The following is a 21,007-nucleotide window of genomic DNA, read 5'->3' as shown; positions in this document are numbered from 1 at the left end:
TCCACCACGTACAATTTGATGACAATAAGTACCATTAAAACAATTACTGGAAAAGGATGCTGTTGGGGAGATGGGAAATTTAGACTTATTTTAGACATTCAGTTTTAAACATGTTGTATTGAAGTATCTTTGACATAAGCAAACAAAGGAATCAAATAGTTAAGATGCTGAGAACAGCCCTGAGGAGAGCTCTAGGATGGAAATACCAATTTGGGACTCATCTTGGTAGAAGGTAACTGGTTGTGGGAATGATGAGACTAATGAAGTAGTAAGTAGAGGCTGCAAACAGTTGATCAGTTGGCCAAATCAGACCTTAGACACATTTTCTTTGGGCCACACTTTTTATACAAACTTTTAAAACTAGTTATACACAGTTAAAAATAGGGAGATTATTGCTGGACACAGTGGCTCACGCCTGTAATCCCAGCACTTTGGGAGGCCAAGGAGGGCGGATCACGAGGTCAGAAGATTGAGATCATCCTGGCTAACATGGTGAAACCCCATCTCTACTAAAAATACAAAAAAATTAGCCGGGTGTGGTGGCGGGCACCTGTAGTCCCAGCTACTCAGGAGGCCGAGGCAGGAGAATGGCGTGAACCCAGGAGGCAGAGCTTGCAGTGAGCCAAGATCGCACCACTGCACTTCAGCCTGGGAAACAGAGCGAGACTCCATCTCAAAAAAAAAAAAAAAGGGGGGGGGGGGTGGAGATTACAGATAAATGCAAATTTAGGGTTTCTCTCTTGAAAAAAACTGGAAGTGTACTGAACGACAACCACCATTTAGAGCAGGGATTGGCAACTACAGCCTGCTGCCTACTTTGCTAAATAAATTTTTACTGGAACATACCCATTCATGTATGCATTTTCTAGGGCTGCTTTCATACTACTGTGGAAGATCGAATGGCTGCAGAGACACCATGTCCCACAAAGCGTAATTATTTACGGTCTAGCCATTTACATAAAAAGCTTGCCAGCCGTTGAGCTAGAGCTACTCCTTTCAGTTGAGGCCCGTACTCCTCTGGTTCACCAGTTTCCACTTTGCTTGCTTAACTCAGTGATATTACCTCCTGGCCCATGTAAGTACTCAAGTTTATGACTCCAGGTATACAAAAGGAAGGGAGATTAAAATCAAATTTTGAGTAATTAGAATATTTAACTGTTCAAAAAAGAAGGCTAAGAAGATATACTCAGAGAAGTAAGAAGCAATTCCAAATGGATTAAGAATCTAAAGAAAAAATTAAAGAATATACTAGTAAACAGAGGCAAATATATATGTAACCTTGGATTAATGAAACACATTTTAAGCAGCACTGAAAAGGCAGAAAAAAAAAGATTATAAAAAATTAAACTTGTACATCAAAATGCATAGCAAAACTGAAAGTCAAAAACTAGAAAAAATATCTGTAACATAAGAAAAGGTAAAAACCTCATATATAAGGACCTCTTAACAGATCACTATGAAAACTGCAATACCCCAAAAAAGGGAGATGGGTGGTGAGTGGGTAAGTCACAGAAACTGATAGGTCTCTGAGGTGAAACAGATATATCCATAATCACAGGGAAAGATTTTTAAACTCTTTCAATATTCAAAAGTATAACTTTTTTAAAAATAATAATATCCAGGAAGGATTTTCTTTATGAGCTATATATAATACTAAGTATAGTAAATAAAACAGTCTGGTATTAGACATAGACAGACAAGTAAACCAGAGAGACAAGAAACAGAACTAAGTATGCTGAGGAACTGGGTTTACCACAGGTAGCATTACAAATCAGTAACATAAGATTATTCCATGAACAATGCTGGACTTATTTATTGGCTTTCAGCACGGAAAAAGACAAAATTAGTTTTCCCATTTCATCATATACAAAAATAAATACCTGTAAAACAAAATTGAACATTTTGGAATAAAATAATCTTTCTGACACTGGGATAAAGTAGATAGACAATTCACAAAAAGCAATATTTAAAAAAAAATTTGTTATTAAAAATGTTTAATTCTATATGCCTAACACACCAGAAAATAAAATAAGCCAAAGATTAGAAGAACCAATTTCTTCTCACTGACTTGCAATGCTACTTCTGTCATAGATTAGTACCTAAAATATATGAAGAACTCCACCAAATCAAGAGAAAAGATATAAACAGCCCAATCTCAAAAAACAGGCAAAGGGTATCAACAGGTAACTCACAAGAAACTTGAATAGCCAAGTAACATGAAATGCTCAAACTTGTATTTATCACTCAGAGAAATGAAAATTTTAAAACATCATTTTGCATCCATCAGATTGACAAAAATTAACAAGTCTGAAAACTCAACTGTTGGCAGTTCCTAGTAAAGCTAAACATGTGATGATTTAAGACCTACTAATTCTTCTTCCAGTTATCTCCCTAAACCAGCTCTCAAGATGAACATAAGGAATCAAAAAAAGGATGATCACTGCAACTGCTACTAACGGCAAAAAAATAAACTGTTCAGTTTATTCATACAGTGGACTTATGACTCCACAGTAGTTAAAATGAATAAACATAATTCATATATATTAACATAGATTAATATCAAAATACAATGACTTTAAAAAATCAGACTACATAAGAAAAAGTGTAACAATAAAACATACAGATTGTTTTACATACATATGTATATATCTCTGTGTATACACACACATACACAAACACCGAAATGATTCACACCAATTTCAAGATATAATGGTTACTTCTAGGGGAGAAAGAATAAAAGGGTTTCTTTTCTTTCCTTTTTGTTTTTTTTTTGAGACACAGTCTCCCTCTGTCGCCCAGGCTGGAGTGCAATGGCATAATCTCGGCTCACTGCAACCTCTGCCTCCTGGGTTCAAGCAATTCTCCTGCCTCAGCCTCCCAAGTAGCTAGGATTACAGGTGCCTGTCACCATGCCCGGCTAATTTTTTTGTATTTGTAGTAGAGACGGGGTTTCACCATGTTGGCCAGGCTGGTCTCAAACTTCTGACCTCAGGTGATCCACCCACCTTGGCCTCCCAAAGTGCTGGGATTACAGGCGTGAGTCACCACACCCAGCTGAGAATAAAAGGGCTTTAACTGAATATGTAATATTTTTATTTCTTAAAAAATAAAAGATATCACACACCTCAAAAGGATGGCTAAAATGAAAACAAGCAATATTAAGTGTTGCCAAGCATGTGGAACAACTAGAACGCACATATTCTGCTGCTGGGAATGTAATTGGTACAATGACTCTAGAAACCTCTTTGGCACTATCTACCAACAGTGAGTATGTATCTATCCTCTGATAAAACAAGTCTACTTGTATGTATATATCCAGAAGAAATGCATACATTTGTTCGCCAAAAGGCATTTAAAAAGTGTACATAGCGGCATTATTCAGACAGCTGAAAACTGGAAACTATCCAAATACTCATCTTCAGAAGAATAAACTGGGTATATTAACAAAACGAAAAATTATACAATGATAATGAATAAATTATGATATGCAGCAACAAAGATGTATCTCACAGCTAATGTGCAGTGAAGGAAGCCAGACACAAGAGTATATACAATATGATTCCATTTATAGAAAGTTCAAGAACCGTCAAAACTTGGTGCTATAAGTTAGGATAAGGTGACCCTTGGGAGAAAGGAGGGTCCTGAAAGAGGGCACACTGGTGCTTCTAGAGGCGCTGGTAAGGCTATTTTCTTGATTTGGGTAATCGTTACATGAATGTGCTAAATTAGTGAAAATTCATCCAACTGTATAATTATTAGTTTTATATTATAAGAAAAAGGAAGAAAGAAAACAGGCAAACGAAGCAAAATATTAGTACGTGTCTAATCTCAGTGATGGATACATGAATGTTATTTTATTTTCTGGACTTCTCTATATATTTTAAATGCTTTAAAATTTTAAAAAAATTTAAAAATAAGGGCACACAGGCACTTTCTTAAGCACTGAAAAGTATTTCTTCATTGTCCTGCTGGGCTATCATTTCTGAAGACTCCCATCTGAATAGCTGCTTTTGGGGGCTTTTCTCTCAAGCTTCAATGCTTCTTTTCCATTCTCCAAGTTGTAGTTCTCAGGTTTGGAAACTGGAAGCCCTATTCATTTAAAAAAAGAAAAAGACAGAAAGAAGAAAGTAATGGGAGTAAGTTATTTGTGGAAGTTTTCTTCAAGCCAGTTGAATTGTTACATATTCCTTAGTGAATTCCAACTTTCTTTCTTATTTTTTAATTTATAAAAATTTACTTTTTATTTTTAAAGTTAATGGGATCTCACTATATTGCCCAGGCAGGTCTCGAACTCCTGGGCTCAAGCTACCCTCCCACCTCTGCCTCCCTAAGTGCTCGGATTACTGGTGTGAGCCACCACGACCAACTTTCATGGCCACTGTCCTGCTGGACTTAGTTATTTGTAATGGGTATAAAGATCTAAACCGGAATATGGTCTCAACCTCTTGATCTACAAAGTATTACAGGAAGAGCTGAAGTAAGGGAGGATGGACCTCTAAATGAAGCTTAAATATCTGCAGCAAGAGTCTGGGCCTGCTAAGGAGTTCAATTGCATTTGGAAAATACAAATATTTCCAACTGTCAGAAAAGAAAGGACTTTCTCTTTATTTCCTTATTGTGTGAGGAAACTTCAGAGAGATGTTGCAAATTAGTCCTTACCTCAGGAAAGGAGGAAAAAGCGGGACCTCAATGGCAGCACCACATAACTGTAACGGTGGTAACTGAAGTTTTATCTTCTAATGTTTTTCCTTTCCTTCTTCAGTTATTAGAAGTCACTTTCTTTTTTAATTTTTTTTTTTTTTTCAGACGGAGTCTAAAAAAAAGGCTGGAGTGCAGTGGCGCCATCTCGGCTCACTGCAAGCTCCGCCTCCCGGGTTCATGCCATTCTCCTGCCTCAGCCTCCCCAGTAGCTGGGACTACAGGCGCCCGCCACCGCACCCGGCTAATTTTTTGTGTTTTTAGCAGAGACGGGGTTTCACCGTGTTAGCCAGGATGGTCTCGATCTCCTGACCTCGTGATCCACCCGCCTCGGCCTCCCAAAGTGCTGGGATTACAGGCGTGAGCCACTGCGCCCGGCCTCAGAAGTCACTTTCTTAGGGGATTTTTTTTACATAAGGTTTGGGAGGGGCTAACAGTCCCCTCCACCCCTCATACAATCATATGCATGCATGTGTGTATGCGTGCATGCTAGTAGGCCCAGGATCTAAAACTGGCCACAGAGTACTCAATCTCGCTGGCTCTAGAGATTGTTTCACTGATGGGCCTGTGACCTTATTTGCTGAAACTCCCAGGAAAGAAGCATTTTCTTTTTTAGCTTTGCTATCTAACTGGAAGAATAACGTAACCCTGGGACTGCCACTGGCCATCTTTGCCACATGGGGAAATCCTAGGAATAAAGCTAATACAGAGCAAAACCAAGCTAATTGATTAAAAATAAATCAATGAATAAAGGAAATTCTTGATAATATATTTGGATCTCTGAAAAATCAAAATTTTTTTCCCCTTTAAGAGTGTGAGTTAAGTTTCTGTCACTTAAACCCAAAGAATACTGATACAAAACAAGCATAGACATTTCATCAAGAATCTAGAGCAAAAACAGATTTTCTACACAGGCCAAAAAGAATTAACACTTTTTGACTCCTGAATGCAAAGGTGAAGGCTTTGTTAAGCTATTTCACTTTCATTAGTGATGCTCCCATAAGCAGATTCCAGAATCACAATCCATTCTTACAAAGTGAGACTAGGTTGCTATAGTTCTCCAGCATCACATCCCTTTGTGCAGGATCCAGCTTCCCCCACTCCTCTGGTGTAAAGTCCATGGCCACATCCTTGAATGTCACTGTTTCCTAAAACATAAAATATTTTTTTCAACATCTTTCCCTTAATTACTTCTCTTTCATCCCCTAGTTTCTGCTGGCCCTGGAGCAAAACCCTGAGATGCACTTAAGAGGGGAACTGACTATGATAAATGACAAGTATTCTAATGGTCGTCACATTCGGAGTATTTTATGTAAAGGGTAACTATCAATTATGTACCAGGCATATTATGCTAGATTCAATATGAGAACCAAAAGATGACCCTGGTTTCTCCATTGAGAGACTACAATTTTTCTGGGGAATAAAGTATTAAAATATGAACCAATAAGTCAACAATGTAGTTTGATTAAAGTAAAATATCAGCAGAGGGAAAAAAAGTCACGTCTACATAATGCTTCTCTGAGTCCTCAATAAAAAATTGAAGAGTCAGTCTAGCCAATCACAAGACGAACTGCAATACAGAACTTGTAAATGGAGAAGTCACGGAAAGAAAAGACAGCAAAAAACCAATCCAGTTAAACATGAATTAATTCAAGGCAAAGAGCATTAAATTGGAAAATGGCTCCAATTTATGAGATACAATTCATAAATATTTAGGTATAAAATATCGTAAGATTATACTTCTATAAGACAAAAAATACAAAAACCATAAGGAGATAGATACATATCTGCATTGAACATGCACCTTTAAGTAAACCCATAGACAACAGGAATAATATTTCAAGGTTACTGAAATAAATATGAATCAAATGCTCTAACTGGATGGAAAACACCTACTGTTTAAACATTCATGTAGCATTTGCAAAAAGTAACAAAGTAAATTTCAATACATTCCAAAAATAGAATGGAATAATTTATAATAACTGAGAAAATACATCAAAATATGAAAATAATGAAATAAAATAGGAAAAAAATGCCAAATGGCTAAAACTGTACTCAGAGGAAATTTCGTAGCTTTAAACACTTCCATTTCATTTTTTAAAAATGTAAATAAATGACCAGAGCACAAAAATCAAGTTAGAACAAAAAACAAAGGAAAAGAGAAATATTTACAATATAAAAGCAGAAATTTTAAAAAGAGAAAAATAAGACAGCTGGAAAAATCTGAATAAGGTCAGTAGGTTATAGTATTATGCCAATGTGAATGTCCTGATTTTGAAAAATCAGGGTGAAGCATATACAAGTTCTTTGTGCTATTTGCAACACTTCTTATGTCTAAAATTATCTCAAAGTAAAGCTACTATGCGGAAAATAATCTAAGATTTAAGAAATAAGAGAATTAAGTGCTGCCGGGCACCGGGGCGGCGGGTTGGTGTACGCTGTGCGAGGCGGACGTCGGAGGCAGCGGGGAGGGGAGCGGGGCCGCCGGGGCCTCTCCAGGGCCGCAGCGGCAGCAGTTGGGCCCCCCGCCCCGGCCGGCGGACCGAAGAACGCAGGAAGGGGGCCGGGGGGACCCGCCCCCGGCCGGCCGCAGCCATGAACTTCAACGTGGAGAACCTGCCCCCGCACATCATCCGCCTGGTGTACAAGGAGATGACGACACTGACCGCAGACCCACCCGATGGCATCAAGGTCTTTCCCAACGAGGAGGACCTCACCGACCTCCAGGTCACCATCGAGGGCCCTGAGGGGACCCCATATGCTGGAGGTCTGTTCCGCATGAAACTCCTGCTGGGGAAGGACTTCCCTGCCTCCCCACCCAAGGGCTACTTCCTGACCAAGATCTTCCACCCGAACGTGGTCGCCAATGGCGAGATCTGCGTCAACGTGCTCAAGAGGGACTGGACGGCTGAGCTGGGCATCCGACACGTACTGCTGACCATCAAGTGCCCGCTGATCCACCCTAACCCCGAGTCTGCATTCAACCAGGAGGCGGGCCGCCTGCTCTTGGAGAACTACGAGGAGTATGCGGCTCGGGCCCGTCTGCTCACAGAGATCCACGGGGGCGCCGGCGGGCCCAGCGGCAGGGCCGAAGCCGGTCGGGCCCTGGCCAGTGGCACTGCAGCTTCCTCCACCGACCCTGGGGCCCCAGGGGGCCTGGGAGGGGCTGAGGGTCCCATGGCCAAGAAGCATGCTGGCGAGCGCGATAAGAAGCTGGCGGCCAAGAAAAAGACGGACAAGAAGCGGGCGCTGCGGTGGCTGTAGTGGGCTCTCTTCCTCCTTCCACCGTGACCCCAACCTCTCCTGTCCCCTCCCTCCAACTCTGTCTCTAAGTTATTTAAATTATGGCTGGGGTCGGGGAGGGTACAGGGGGCACTGGGACCTGGATCTGTTTTTCTAAATAAAGTTGGAAAAGCAAAAAAAAAAAAAAAGAAATAAGAGAATTATTCCCTTAAGATAAAATAATATGTAAAAATCACTAAGTAGCCCCTAAGTAGAAAAGACATTATGAGGAAAAATGACCTTTAGCCTAGAATCTGCATATACATAACTAAATCAACATTCAGTGGAGATTAAGTGCCCAAAAATTAGAAGAAAAAGCCAGAACAACAAAAATGCAAACCATTGCACAAACAGCAGGAAAACTACAAAAGAGGAAACAATAAAGCACAGGAAACAGAATTATAAAAATCACATGGCAAGAAAAGTTTGAAACACATGTATTATATGTGAATGAGCAAATTTCCCTTATAAAAAGGTTTTTTTAAAAAGCCACATCCTATATACAGAATAGGCCATCCAAACAAAATATTATTGCTGGGTTGGGTACCGGTGGGTAGATGGAAGGAAATATAGTACACCATATGTCTGAACACAGTAGTGCAAGTACAACAAAAAATGTGAAAAAATATACACAGTAGAGAGAGGCAGGGACTGAATCTGAGGGGGAAGTAGCATTACCTTTACATTTCTGTATGTCTGTGTTGTTCACTTTATTACATTGAAGAACTAAAACTTTTAATATTTTTAACAATCTAACAAATCAAAGGTAAAAAATAGCCCAGACAAATTCTAACAAGAAAAAAAGCTCCAATATTGCACTTTAAAAATCTAATAAAATGCACAAAGAACAAAGAGAGTTTTAAAAATTTTCCATAATAGGTTCAATCACCTTGATGCTGTTAACAGTGTTGAATCTGATATCAAAGTATTGAAATATATATTCACGCTTCTGGTACCAGTGCCCTAATTTTCCCCTAGCTACTATGCCTGGCCACTTTGAATCTGTGTAGCTCAGGTAGTACTGACGCCATCTCTGACTCATGGGTGGGATGTTTGTGCGTGCACGAGCATGTGTGTGTATGTGTGTGTGTAGGTATATTCTATAAGGAATTACACTTAAATTTGGCCAATATCTCATCCAGGAATGGGCCTAATACCCCATTAGAGTCAATCCCAGCACTTATGCAAGAATGACTAGAAGAGAATCTGCCCTTTTTCTCTGGCCTTCAACACAGGAAGATGTAAGCCTAAACTCGTTAGAGGCCAACACTAGGAGAAAAACTTGTTTGGCCATAAAAGCCATGGAGAGAAAAGGTCAGTAAAATGAAGAATTAGGTTTTAACATTCTTGTTTGAGCCCTATATGTAGCCAGACCTAGATTTTTCAGTTTGTTAGTCAATAGTTACTTCTTTTCACTTAGACCCATTTGAATTGATTTTATCAGCTGCAACTTAAAGCTTCTTGACTAATAAAGTCTTCAAGATTAATGTAAGACAGTTGAGAAGCCAATGGAGACAGGCAAGTACATAAAGGAAGTGACTTTTACAAACACTATGAACGTGCAGTATCTACTTTTTACACCTTGGATTACAGAAGCAAAGAGGCTGATTGAGGAATCTCTGGGTTGTGGTATGCCACACACATCATGGAAAGCTCCTTTTTTCCTCCTCAACTTTTTTTTTTTTTTTTTTTGGAGACAGTTTCACTCTCACCCAGGCTGGAGTGCAGTAGCCCTATCTGGGCTCACTGCAACCTCTGCCTCCTGGGTTCAAGTGATTCTCATGCCTCAGTCTCCGGAGTAGCTGGGATTACATGTGCGCGCCACCACGCCCAGCTAATTTTTGTATTTTAAGTACAGACGAGGTTTCACCATGTTGGTCAGGCTGGTCTTGAACTCCTGACCTCAGGTGATCTGCCCGCCTTAGCCTCTCAAAGTGCTGGGATTACAGGCATGAGCCACCGTGCCCAGCCCTAACTTCTTTTAATAAAAGTTTCAAACATACAAAAGTTGAAAGATGAATGCAATAATCACTGATATAGTACAATCACCGCCTAAATTCAAAAATTCTTTTTTTTTTTTTTTTGAGACAGAGTTTCCCTCATTGCCCAGGCTGGAATGCAGTGGTGCGATCTCGGCTTACTGCAACCTCCACCTCCTAGGTTCAAGTGATTCTCCTGCCTCAGCCTCCAGACTAGCTGGGACTACAGGTGCGTGCCACCATGCCTGGCTAATTTTTTGTGTTTTTAGTGGAGACGGGGTTTCACCATGTTAGCCAGGATGGTCTCAATCTCCTGACCTAGTCATCTACCTGCCTTGGCCTCCCAAAGTGCTGGAATTACAGGCATGAGCCACCACGCCCAGCCAAACATTCGTAATATTTGTCATATTTACCTTTTGGGAGAGAGGGGCCAACAATATAAAAGTAAATTGCAGACATGATCATACCTTAGCTTTCATCATCTCAGAGGGCTGGATTCTAACTGTAACTCTTTAAATTACGCCTTCATAGGCTTTCCTTTTCCAGTATTTCTTTGAACTATGTGAGTATTTATTATTTTTACAATCATTTCAGCATTTAAGTGCTTTCTTAGATTGCCACTTAAAGTCACATACATGCTGTTTCCTCTAGAGAAACAAGTTTTAAGAGGTATGTACCACATTATATTTAAAATAGTTTCTCACATTACCAAGCACAGAAATGAGCATAGTAGGCTAAGAAAGGGAAATGCTGCTTACCTATCTGTTGAGGGACAATAAACACTAAATAGGGAAGAAATCCATCCAGTGTTATAAGTAGAAAACATTTTCTTCTGAGTCCATTAGTCTCCTGACTAGTCTCTTAGATTTAGAACTCAGCTCTGCAGATGGACTTTAGTGGATAAAGAAACTCCACATCACAAAGAAGGGAGTGCATCTGTACTCTAAGAAACAAGGTGTAATTCCAATAATCAGCAGACTCACTCACCTGGGATCTGGCCGTGAAGCGCAGAGCAGCCACTTCTCCCTCTTCTGTGCTCTTCTCTTGGAAATGGGGAGAATCCTGGGAAGACAGAGCTAACGACAAGAAAGCAGTAATGATGAGACCTAGGCTTAACTTGCCACTCAGATTTAAAGTCTAAAAACCGCTTCAACATACTATACGTGCTGCCTACAAACACTGAGACTGAAGGTACCCCCAAAACAACCGACCTCCTCCCAGGACCCTCTTCCCGGGATATGCGGGAATATTGCTACTCTGGGCTCGAATTCAGTTGCTATAATCGTAACACATTCTGTAAGATGGCATCCTCTGATCTAGAAATTAGAATATGTCAGTAAATTTCCCAGCTTAATCTATACTCGTTGGTTCTCACTCTGAAAGCTTATTTATAATGTAGATTGCTGGACCCCACCTCAAAGTAATAAGCATTAGTTGAAGCCTGGGGTACAATCCAGAAATCTAACAACCACCCCAGGGGGAATTCTGGTATAGGAGGTCACAGCACAACCTTCATGAAACTGGTCAGGTAGAATGGAAGTCAGTCATTAACTACTATGCCTGTTTTCTCCTATGTAAAACAAAACATTTTTGACAACCAAAGAGGTGAATTATTGCCATAGAAGTTAACATTTCACTCACATTTTGGGGGTAGCTTTGAAGGGTCCACTGTGTGCCCAGCTGCCATGGAAAGGGCGGTGCTCCCATATCAAGCCCTTCAGTCTCACTTAAAAAGCCCATCCATCCCCAAGACAATGGAGACAGCCAGCCAAGAGCCACCTCCCCTGAGCCAACCGTTTTCCCTTCAGGAGCAGGAATTTCGTCCTTCCACGCTACAAGTTCAACACGTCCGCAATTGTCACCTCCTTTCTCAGGCATTTCAGCCAGATCTGTCTCCATGATCACCACCTCCTCCTTGTTCTGGAGATTCTGCTCTTCACCCCAATTCAGATCTCCCTGGCCAGACGAGTTAGAAGCCCCCCGGGCCTCGTGGTCCCACTTCCTGCCTTCCCTCCTGGGCTCTGATGAAAGGCCTGGGTTAGATCGGGTCTCTTTCTCACCATGGAGTCTGCCTCAGTCCTATGGCGCTGGAGCCTGGAAGCCCGGGGACAGCATCCCTGAGGCTGGGTCCTCAGATGCCTGTCCCTACCGCTTGAAGCTGTCCCTGGGGGAACCGGTCGCCTGGAAGAGGTGACGCTGGGGCATCAGGAGTTTGGACAAATTCTGCCGCGCTCGGGGCACTGGCCCAGGACCCCGCGACCACCCCGCCCGTGGCACAACCGCGTCCCCCGAGGAGAGGATCAGGCCAGAGTGAGAAGGGACAGGGCTCATGGTCTGCCCTCGAGGACCCTTTAACAAACGCGCACTCTAGCCCCGACTCGGCACAGAACGACCCGGGGAACCACCGCCGAGGCCGAGCCGAGACGAGCGACATCACCACAAGCAACTCACCTCCCATCCCGGGCCTCACAAAGGGGACGAACTTCTTTGGCCTGCTCGGAGTCGCGCATGAGTAAGAAGGAGCGGAGCCAGGCGTGCTGCCCTCATCCCGCCCGGAACTACAATTCCCAGAAGCGCCTTGGCATCGCCAGACTCCGGTTCTCCGCAGGTGGGAGCACCCGTGGTGCGGCTGGGAGAATCGGACGATCGAAGAGCTCCGTCCGTCTGGCGAGACTATGAGGCAGCATCTCCTGTGTCTAATCCTCAGGGCAAGGGAGGGAGGGAGCAGCGGAGACGCGGACCGGAGTCAGGGTCCGTCCCCGCGCTTTGTCTGCACAAGTTCCTGTGGCACAGTGCTTAGGGCTGCTGAGTTCAACCCAAATTACTCCGGTGTAAGATACGTTAAAATACATAGCTTTTATCCATATTTTGTGCGCCCAGAACTCATCCTTTTGCTTTCAAAACATACGAAGGATGTTTTTAGGAAGAGCAGGTCCCTCTTTGTACACTCAGTCAGATGTTCCTGTATCCACAGACTACTTGTAATCCTAAAATTCATGTATTTAAAATGAGTTGAAAAGATTGAACCTGTTGTAACAAATTTAAGCAATAGGTTCTTTGCAGACATAAGCATTAGTTTAAACGTATCATAAAAGGTGGTTCTTTCAAGGGAGCGTTATTCAGTCTCTCCAATTCTGTTAGAGGACTAACCCATCCACCTCCAGCTTCGTGTCTAGACTGCCCTCCTTTTCTCAGTGAATGACATTACTGCCCACTCACTCATTTGCACAAACCAGAGCCTGAATATTCTTAACTCTTTGATCTCACCATCTATTTATCACCAAGTCCTATTCATTACATCTTAAATAACTCAATTGTTTCCATCTTTCTCTATTCCCAGTAGCATTACCTTAGTTGGGGCCACCACCATTTCACTAGGATTGCCGTTGCAGCCTGGTAACTGGATTCCCTAACTAAGGTTTTCTCTACCACCAATCTGTTCTCGACACTTTCTGGCTAGTGCTCTTTCTAAAACAAGAATATGCTATTACTTTAGTGCTTCAAACCGTTCAGTGGCTTTTAGAAACTTCAAGGAAAGATGATTTCCAGCTCCCAGAAGGGATTTGTAACTCCCGTTATCTCAGCCACCTGGTAGTTACACCTTTGTGCAATCCCCTCTTGTGTATGGACTGGGACTTGCTTCTAACCAATACAGTGCAATAAAGGTGACATAAAAGTCTAACGTGTGTCTTGCTAGGAGACTCCTTTCTTGCTGGCTTTGATGAAGTGGTGGTGATGTTGGGGAGGCCCATATGACAAGGAACTGAGGATGGCCTCCAGCCAATAGCCTGCAAGAACCGAAGGCCCTTGGTCCCACAACCTGCAAGGAGCTGAACCCTTTGGACAGCTCTCTGTGCTTGGAAGTGAATCATTCTTTGTAGAGTCTTCCCATGAGAACCCTGTCTTGCCTGACATCTTGATAGCTGGCTGCAAAGGACTCACTTAAGCTGTGATCAGACTCTCACCCATAGAAACTATGAGATAATAAACGTGTGCTACTTTGGACCACTAAGTATGTGGTCATATTGTTATGCAGGAAAATTTAACTAATTCCACTTTCTAACATAAAAGAGGATCTTCTTTGTCAAAATCCAATCTGGGAATTGTCTGGAAGAGGGAAAATTGTTGGATTGAGCAACTATTGAAAAGTTGATTTGAAACCCACAGGAAGACAAATGGCTACAGTTGGTCCTAGGAGATGTGTGGCCTGTACACGTACTTTTAAAAAGCTATCCTAAGAATGATAAAGGAGGAGACAGGAAATATCAAGCAAGAACTTGTCATAAAAATAAAAACAATGAAACTGTGTGTCAAAATATGATGGTTAATACTAGATTGGATAGCAGAATGTGTAAAATTGAAAAGTGAATATCTAGAATATTCTAGTGAAGCTACAATATCAGGCTAGGGAACTCTACACTTCCAGAAGATATCAGGAAGGGAGAAAAAGTTGAAAAATACGAAAGAAATATTAAGCAGTATGGAGGCTGACTAGACTTTATGAGAATCCATAAGGAAAGAAAAACAGGAGGAACTATTTTAAGAAATAATCAAGAATTATGGAAAAATAAAAAATTAAAGACTTCATAGTGAAATTATTCATAGAGAGTCAAACAAAATTATGAAAAGGCACCACATATTACGGTGAAATCTAACGAAGAAATTCTAAAGCCTTCCAGAAACAAAACATAGATCACCTACAAAAAACAATCACAATTTAAAAAAAAATCCTCAGTGTTAAAAACAGTGCCTGGAATAGTACCAGGTAGTGTCAGATCTCCATCAGCCCGGACAGTGGGAACTAACTGGTGCATTCCCCACACTTACCTTCCAGTGGGTTGCTGATGAGAGAACCTGAAAAAACCTAAACCTCGGCCGGGTGCAGTGGCTCACGCCTGTAATCCCAGCACTTTGGGAGGCTGAGGCGGGCGGATCACAAGGTCAGGAGATCGAGACCATCCTGGCTAACACGGTGAAACCCCGTCTCTACTAAAAATACAAAATATTAGCTGGGCGTGGTGGCAGGCGCCTGTAGTCCCAGCTACTCGGGAGGCTGAGGCAGGAGAATGGCGTGAACCTGGGAGGCAGAGCTTGCAGTGAGCTGAGATCGCGCCACTGCACTCCAGCCTGGGGACAGAGTGAGACCCCGTCTCAAAAAAAAAAAAAAACCTACACCTCTACAGCAGGTCGAATTCATGACCTGAAGCTGAATACTTCCAGCATATTTTTCCCAGTAGATGGGAATAAAGTATCTTTGCAGTGCTCTGTTCCCTCCATCTCCCCAAACATCTGACACCCTAAAAGCCATCCAGCAGCTATGGAGCCTGAGCGACACGTTGATTTGTGTTGTCACCTGACCAAGCCTAAAGACCTCCAGCTCAGTCCCCGACCTTCATCCCACCCCCCAGATGATAAAATTCAGACCTCTCTCCTGAAAGGCAGAGGTTAAACATTCAGGACTGTTTCTGGCCGAGGACTTCTTCCAATTAAAACCCCCACCGTGGGCTGTCTCCCCTCATTTCATTTTTCTAAAGGGGCAGAGGCCTCTTTTAGAAAATAATAAAATTCAATGTGTGTGATTTACTTTTCTGATCTCTTTGAGAAATACAGGAATATCAAAGTATGTTCTTAATTCCAGAACACTCTTTTTGCATAAATACCTCATTGGGCAGCTTTCTAAGTGTGATTTTCCTGAGTCTCCCTTCGTTGGATCTGCCGGAAGACGAGTCAGGGAACCTTTAGTGAGGGTACTTCTTCCTATTTTTCTTCTGTTTTTGGAGGCATACACATTATGCATAACCAAAACAATGGCTCGATTGTGTTTAACTTTGTATTTTGATTGTTGAGAAGAAAGAAAGGTATCAACGTGAAAAAAAAAAAAACAGTGCCTGGCATTTTGTGGCTTCTCAACAAATAATAATTAAATAAATAAATCTGATTTGTCAATAGTAGGACTGATTACAAGAAGAAAATGTAATATTGATAAATAATATTTGTACATATTTATGGGGTACATGTGATATTTTGATACATGCATAATACATGTAATAATCAAGTCAGGGCATTTGGGATATCCATCACCTTCAACATTTATCATTTCTTTGTGTTGGGGAAATTTGAAATGTTCTTTTCTAGTGATTTTAAAATATACAATATATTGTTGTTAACTGTGTTATTAAAGATTCTAACTTATACTATCTAACTGTGTGTTTGTACCTGTTAATCAACCCCTTTTCATCACCCTCCACACCCTTCCCAGACTCTGGTAATCATCATTCTATTCTCTACCTCCATAAGATGAACTTTGTTGGCTGCCACATATGACTGAGAACATGCGGTACTTGTCTTTTTATGCCTGGCTTATTTCACTTAACATGATGACCTTCAGTTACATCCATCTTGCTGCAAATGATAGTATTTCATTTTTTATTATGGCCAAATAGTGTTGCATTATGTATATATACCACATTTTCTTTATCCAGTCATCCATTGATGGACACTTAAGTTGCTATTGTGAATATGGCTGCAATAAACATGGAAGTGCAGGTATCCCTGTGATATACTCATTTCCTTTCCTTTGGATAAACACTCAGTCATGGGATTGCTGAATCATATGGTAGTTCTATTTTCAGTTTTTAGGCCGGGTGTGGTGGCTCACGCCTATAATCCCAGCATTTTGGGAGGTTAAGGTGGGTGGATCACTTCAGGTCATGAGTTCAAGACCAGGCTGGCCAATATGGTGAAACTCCATCTCTATTAAAAATACAAAAAAGAAAACACTGGCCAGGTGCAGTGGCTCACGTAATCCCAGCACTTTGGGAGGCTGAGGTGGGTGGATCACTTAAGGTCAGGAGTTTAAGATCAGCCTGACCAACGTGGCAAAACCCTGTCTCTACTAAAAATACAAAAATTAGCCGGGCATGGTGGCACATGCCTGTAATCCCAGCTACTCGGGAGGCTGAGGCAGGAGAATTGCTTGAACCCGGGAGGCGGAGGTTGCAGTGAGCCCAGATTGTGCCACTGCACTCCAGCCTGGGTGACAGAGTGAGACTCCGTCTCAAAATAATAGTAATGATAATAAACAAACAAAAAACAGAACAAAAAAAAATTATCTGGGCATAGTGGCATGCACCTGTAATCGCAGCTACTCAGGAGGCTGAGGCAGGAGAATCGCTTGAACCTGGGACGGGGAGGCTGCAGAGAGCCAAGATCATGCCACTGCACTCCAGCCTGGGAGATAGAGTGAGACTCCGTCTCAAAAGAAAAAAAAAGGCTGGGTGTGGTGGCTCACGCCTGTAATCCCAGCACTTTGGGAGGCCGAGGTAGGCGGATTACCTGAGGTCAGGAGTTTGAGACCAGCCTGGCCAACATGGTGAAACCTCATCTCTACTAAAATTACAAAAATTAGCCGGGCGTGGTAGCACACACCTGTAATCCCAGCTACTCGGGAGGCTGAGGCAGGAGAATTGCTTGAGCCCGGAGGCGGAGGTTGCAGTGAGCTGAGATCATGCCACTGCACTCCATCCTGGCCAACAGAGTGAGACTCTGTCTCAAAAAAAAAAAAAAAAAAAGAAAAGAAAAGAAAAGAAAGAAAAAATAGTTATGCTGTATATAGTACCCTGGGCTGATCAGCATAAAAAAATACACATTCACAACCATAAAAAATGGATGGGAGGTGGGGAAGAAACAGGTGTGGGTTTTAATAAGTTAGGTACAAGCACCAGGAGAATAAAAATAGGATGTATAATATTCAAAGCATAGGAAAAGAAGTGACTGGCCGGTGCAGTGGCTCACGCCTGTAATCCCAGCACTTTGGGAGGCCAAGGCAGGTGTATCACCTGAGGTTGGGAGTTTGAGACCAGCCTGACCAACATGCAGAAACCCCATCTCTACTAAAAATGCAAAACTAGCCAGGCATGGTGGTGCATGCCTGTAATCCCAGCTACTTGGAAGGCTGAGACAGGAGAATCACTTGAACCTGGGAGGCGGAGGTTGCAGGTAGCCGAGATCGCACCGTTGCACTACGGCCTGGGCAACAAGAGCAAAACTCCATCTCAGAAAAAAAAAAAAGAAAAAAGAAAAGAAGTGATTATTCCATGGAAACTGAGAGAAGAGGAATAGAAGAAACAGAAAGTATGGAAAAGAGAAAATACAACCCTGTCTCAAAAAAAGAAAAGAAAACACAAAATGAGACCTATTATATAATTTATCACGATAAATGTAAATGGGTCAAACTTATCTATCAAGAGGCTGAGAATCTCCATTTGGATTAAAAACTAGTAAGTAGGGCCAGACACGGTGGCTCACGCCTGTAATCCCAGCACTTTGGGAGGCCGAGGAGGGTGGATCACAAGATCAAGAGATCAAGACCATCATGGTCAACATAGTGAAACCCTGTCTCTACTAAAAATACAAAAATTAGCCAGGCATGGTGGTGGGCGCCTGTAGTCCCAGCTACTCAGGAAGCTGAGGCAGGAGAATCACTTGAACCCGGGAGGTGGAGGTTGCAGTGAGCTGAGATGGTGCCACTGCACTCCAGCCTGGTGACAGAGCGAGACTCTGTCTCAGAAAAAAGAACAAAAAAACTAATAAGTAAAAAAAACAAAGCAATATTTTTTTTTCAAAACATACATTGGAATGCAAGCAAAACAAAAATACTAAAATCCAAGTAATTACAAAATATAAACCAGGCTAATATGAAAAAAAATAGCCAGATAACAATGTTATTATTAATAAAATTAAATTTGGTTGGGTGCAGTGGCTCACAACTGTAATCCCAGCACTTTGAGAGGCTGAGGTGGGAGGATCACAAGGTCAGGAGTTCGAGACCAGCCTGGCCAACATAGTGAAACCCTATCTCTACTAAAAATACAAAAATTAGCTGGGCGTGGTGGTGGGTGCCTGTAGTCCCAGCTACTTGGGAGGCTGAGGCAGGAGAATTGCTTGAACCTGGGAGGCGGAGGTTGCAGTGAGCCAAGATTTCACCACTGTAAGGCAACAGAGCGAGACTCCATCTCAAAAAAAAAAAAAGTAAACTCAAGATTAAAAAAATTATAATGGACAAAAAATGGACATTATTTTGTAAAATTTGAGAAGAGGTATGACCTATTGTATTTGACCTTATTTTTACTTTTTCTATTGTTCCTTCCTTGCTTCCTGATACTCCATGATACTTTCATTTATTATATTCTTTTTGTTTAGAGAATTTCCTTTAACCATTCCTTAAGGCTAAATCTGATAGCGACAAATTCTTGTAGTTTACATACATTTGAGAATGATTGGATTTCCTCTTCATTCCTGAAGGATAATTTCACTGGATACAATTCACAGTTTGCAGTTCCTTTTCTTTTTTTCTTCGAGTTGACAGCACTTAAAGAATGTGTTATTTGTTTCTGGCCTTCATGATTTCAAACATGAAACCTGGTGTCATCAAATTGGTGTTCCCCGGATGTAATGGAAACATTTCTGTCTGCTGCTGTTAATAGTTGTTTTATCTTTAGTTTGCAGCATTTTAATTATGATGTGTCTTGGTAGGAATTTATTTGACTTTATTTGGGGTTCGTTCAGCTTCTTGAATCTGTAAGTATATGTCTTTCATAATTTGGAACGTAAACCAGATTTGGGAAATTATTTTCTGCTATTTCTTTAAATATTCTCAGTCCTACTCTTTTTTTTCTCTCCTGGGACTCTGATGTTAAGATTCCTGGATCTTGTGTCATTGTCCCAAAGAAAGGTCCAGAGGCTGTGTTCATTTATTTTTAGTCCATTTTCTTTTTGTTGTTCAGACTGGGTAAATTACAGTGATCTCTCCTCAAGTTCCCTGGTTCTATTATTTGTCATCTCCACTCTACTATCAAGCCCATCCAGTGAGTTTTAAATATTTTAGTAATTGCATATTTTTAATTTCATAATTTTATTTTGGTTCTTTTTTTATAACATATTTCTTTGCTAAGATTTTTTATTTTTTCATCAGTTTTAAGAAAATGTGTAATTTCTTACTGAAACTGTTTTTTATGATGGCTGCTTTAAACCCTCATGACAAGATGATTCCAGAATCTGATTCTTCTCAGTATAAGCATTAGTTGATTATCTTTTGTCTTTCAAGTTGTGATATTCCTATTTCTTGGGATGATGGGTAATTTTGGATTGATTTCTGGATATTAAGACACTTTGGGTTCTATTTAAATCTTTCATTTTTTAGAAGATTTATTTAGGTTTAGTATATAGTATACAGGCCTTGGTCTACTTTTTGTGGTGGGCTGTGCTTCCAGTGACTATTTAGTCTTCAGAACCTTTGTGTCACTATTTTGGTCCGCTCTGGGTTATCTACTGATCCCTGCTGGTGTTGCCTGAATGAGTGGAAAGAGGTTGCCCAGTCTGGGCCAAGGTGGGGAAAGGGATTCTTCAGTCCATATGGAAGTAGAGTGCTTCCTGTGTGGAGTCCTCTATCTCTATATGGTGGGATTTCCACCTGCCTGTACTAACCAACCACCTGGTGTCTCTAGGGGGGTGTGTGTGTGTGTGTGCGTGTGTGTGTGTGTGTGTGTGTGTGTGTGTCTGTGTGTTTGGGGTGGGAGAATATGAATTCCCAGGTCTGATTGGGCTTGTGATTGCTGTGGCAGGTCCCCTGTGATGGTACTGCCCATCCACCTGTTGCTCTAGATGGGAGAGGAGAGTCTCAGGCCTGATGGGATCCCCTCTGGCTGCTTATGGTTAGTGGGGTTTCCAATCAATCCCTCCAGGCTTACCTGGTGTTGTTAGTGGGGCCCTTGTTCCACAGGGGGAGGAATAAGTCTACGTGGGCCATCTTCTATTGCTAGGCTTGGGGTTATAAGATGCCCCACTAACATGATGATCCTCCAGTCCTGGGGTCCCTGTCTACCCAGTCCAATTTACTTTTCCTACCTGTCAGAGTTCTTGTTTGTTATTTCTAGTGTTCATAGTAATCAGCAGGAAGAAACGAGGAAAAATAAATCTACAACACCTTGTCTGGACACATTATAAACTTATAAAAGGAATGTGAGATCAAGAAGGTATAATGACTGAAA

The 21,007-nt window shown here is 41.6% G+C and overlaps 2 protein-coding genes across 3 annotated transcripts in view; one reads left to right on the top strand and one right to left on the bottom strand.

Annotated features, from left to right (window-relative positions):
• LOC101124084 (zinc finger protein 286A) overlaps positions 1-12,639 on the bottom strand; it is a 28,092-nt gene extending 15,453 nt beyond the window's left edge. The window contains exons 1-4 of one of the 2 annotated variants that reach the window (XM_031006191.3): positions 12,411-12,639; positions 10,947-11,035; positions 5,732-5,846; positions 3,991-4,089 (exon numbers count right to left, since the gene is read on the bottom strand). In XM_031006191.3, coding sequence (XP_030862051.1) covers positions 3,991-4,089; positions 5,732-5,846; positions 10,947-11,035; positions 12,411-12,417 — 310 coding nt within the window. In that variant the 5' untranslated portion in view covers positions 12,418-12,639. Of the gene's footprint in view, positions 1-3,990; positions 4,090-5,731; positions 5,847-10,946; positions 11,036-11,821; positions 12,014-12,410 lie in introns of those variants that run through there. The other variant, XM_031006190.3, reaches the window with a different exon arrangement.
• LOC101153713 (ubiquitin-conjugating enzyme E2 S-like) lies at positions 6,303-8,106 on the top strand. The gene has a single exon (XM_055385990.2). It carries the CDS (start codon positions 7,294-7,296, stop codon positions 7,960-7,962), a length of 669 nt encoding a protein of 222 aa, XP_055241965.1. The 5' UTR covers positions 6,303-7,293; the 3' UTR covers positions 7,963-8,106.
• Positions 12,640-21,007: the final 8,368 nt, after the last annotated feature.

Source organism: Gorilla gorilla, chromosome 4 (genome assembly GCF_029281585.2).
Source record: "Gorilla gorilla gorilla isolate KB3781 chromosome 4, NHGRI_mGorGor1-v2.1_pri, whole genome shotgun sequence".
Classification (NCBI taxonomy): domain Eukaryota; kingdom Metazoa; phylum Chordata; class Mammalia; order Primates; family Hominidae; genus Gorilla; species Gorilla gorilla.
The sequence above is the reverse complement of the archived record's forward strand: the minus strand, read 5'-3'. Positions and strand labels throughout refer to the sequence as shown.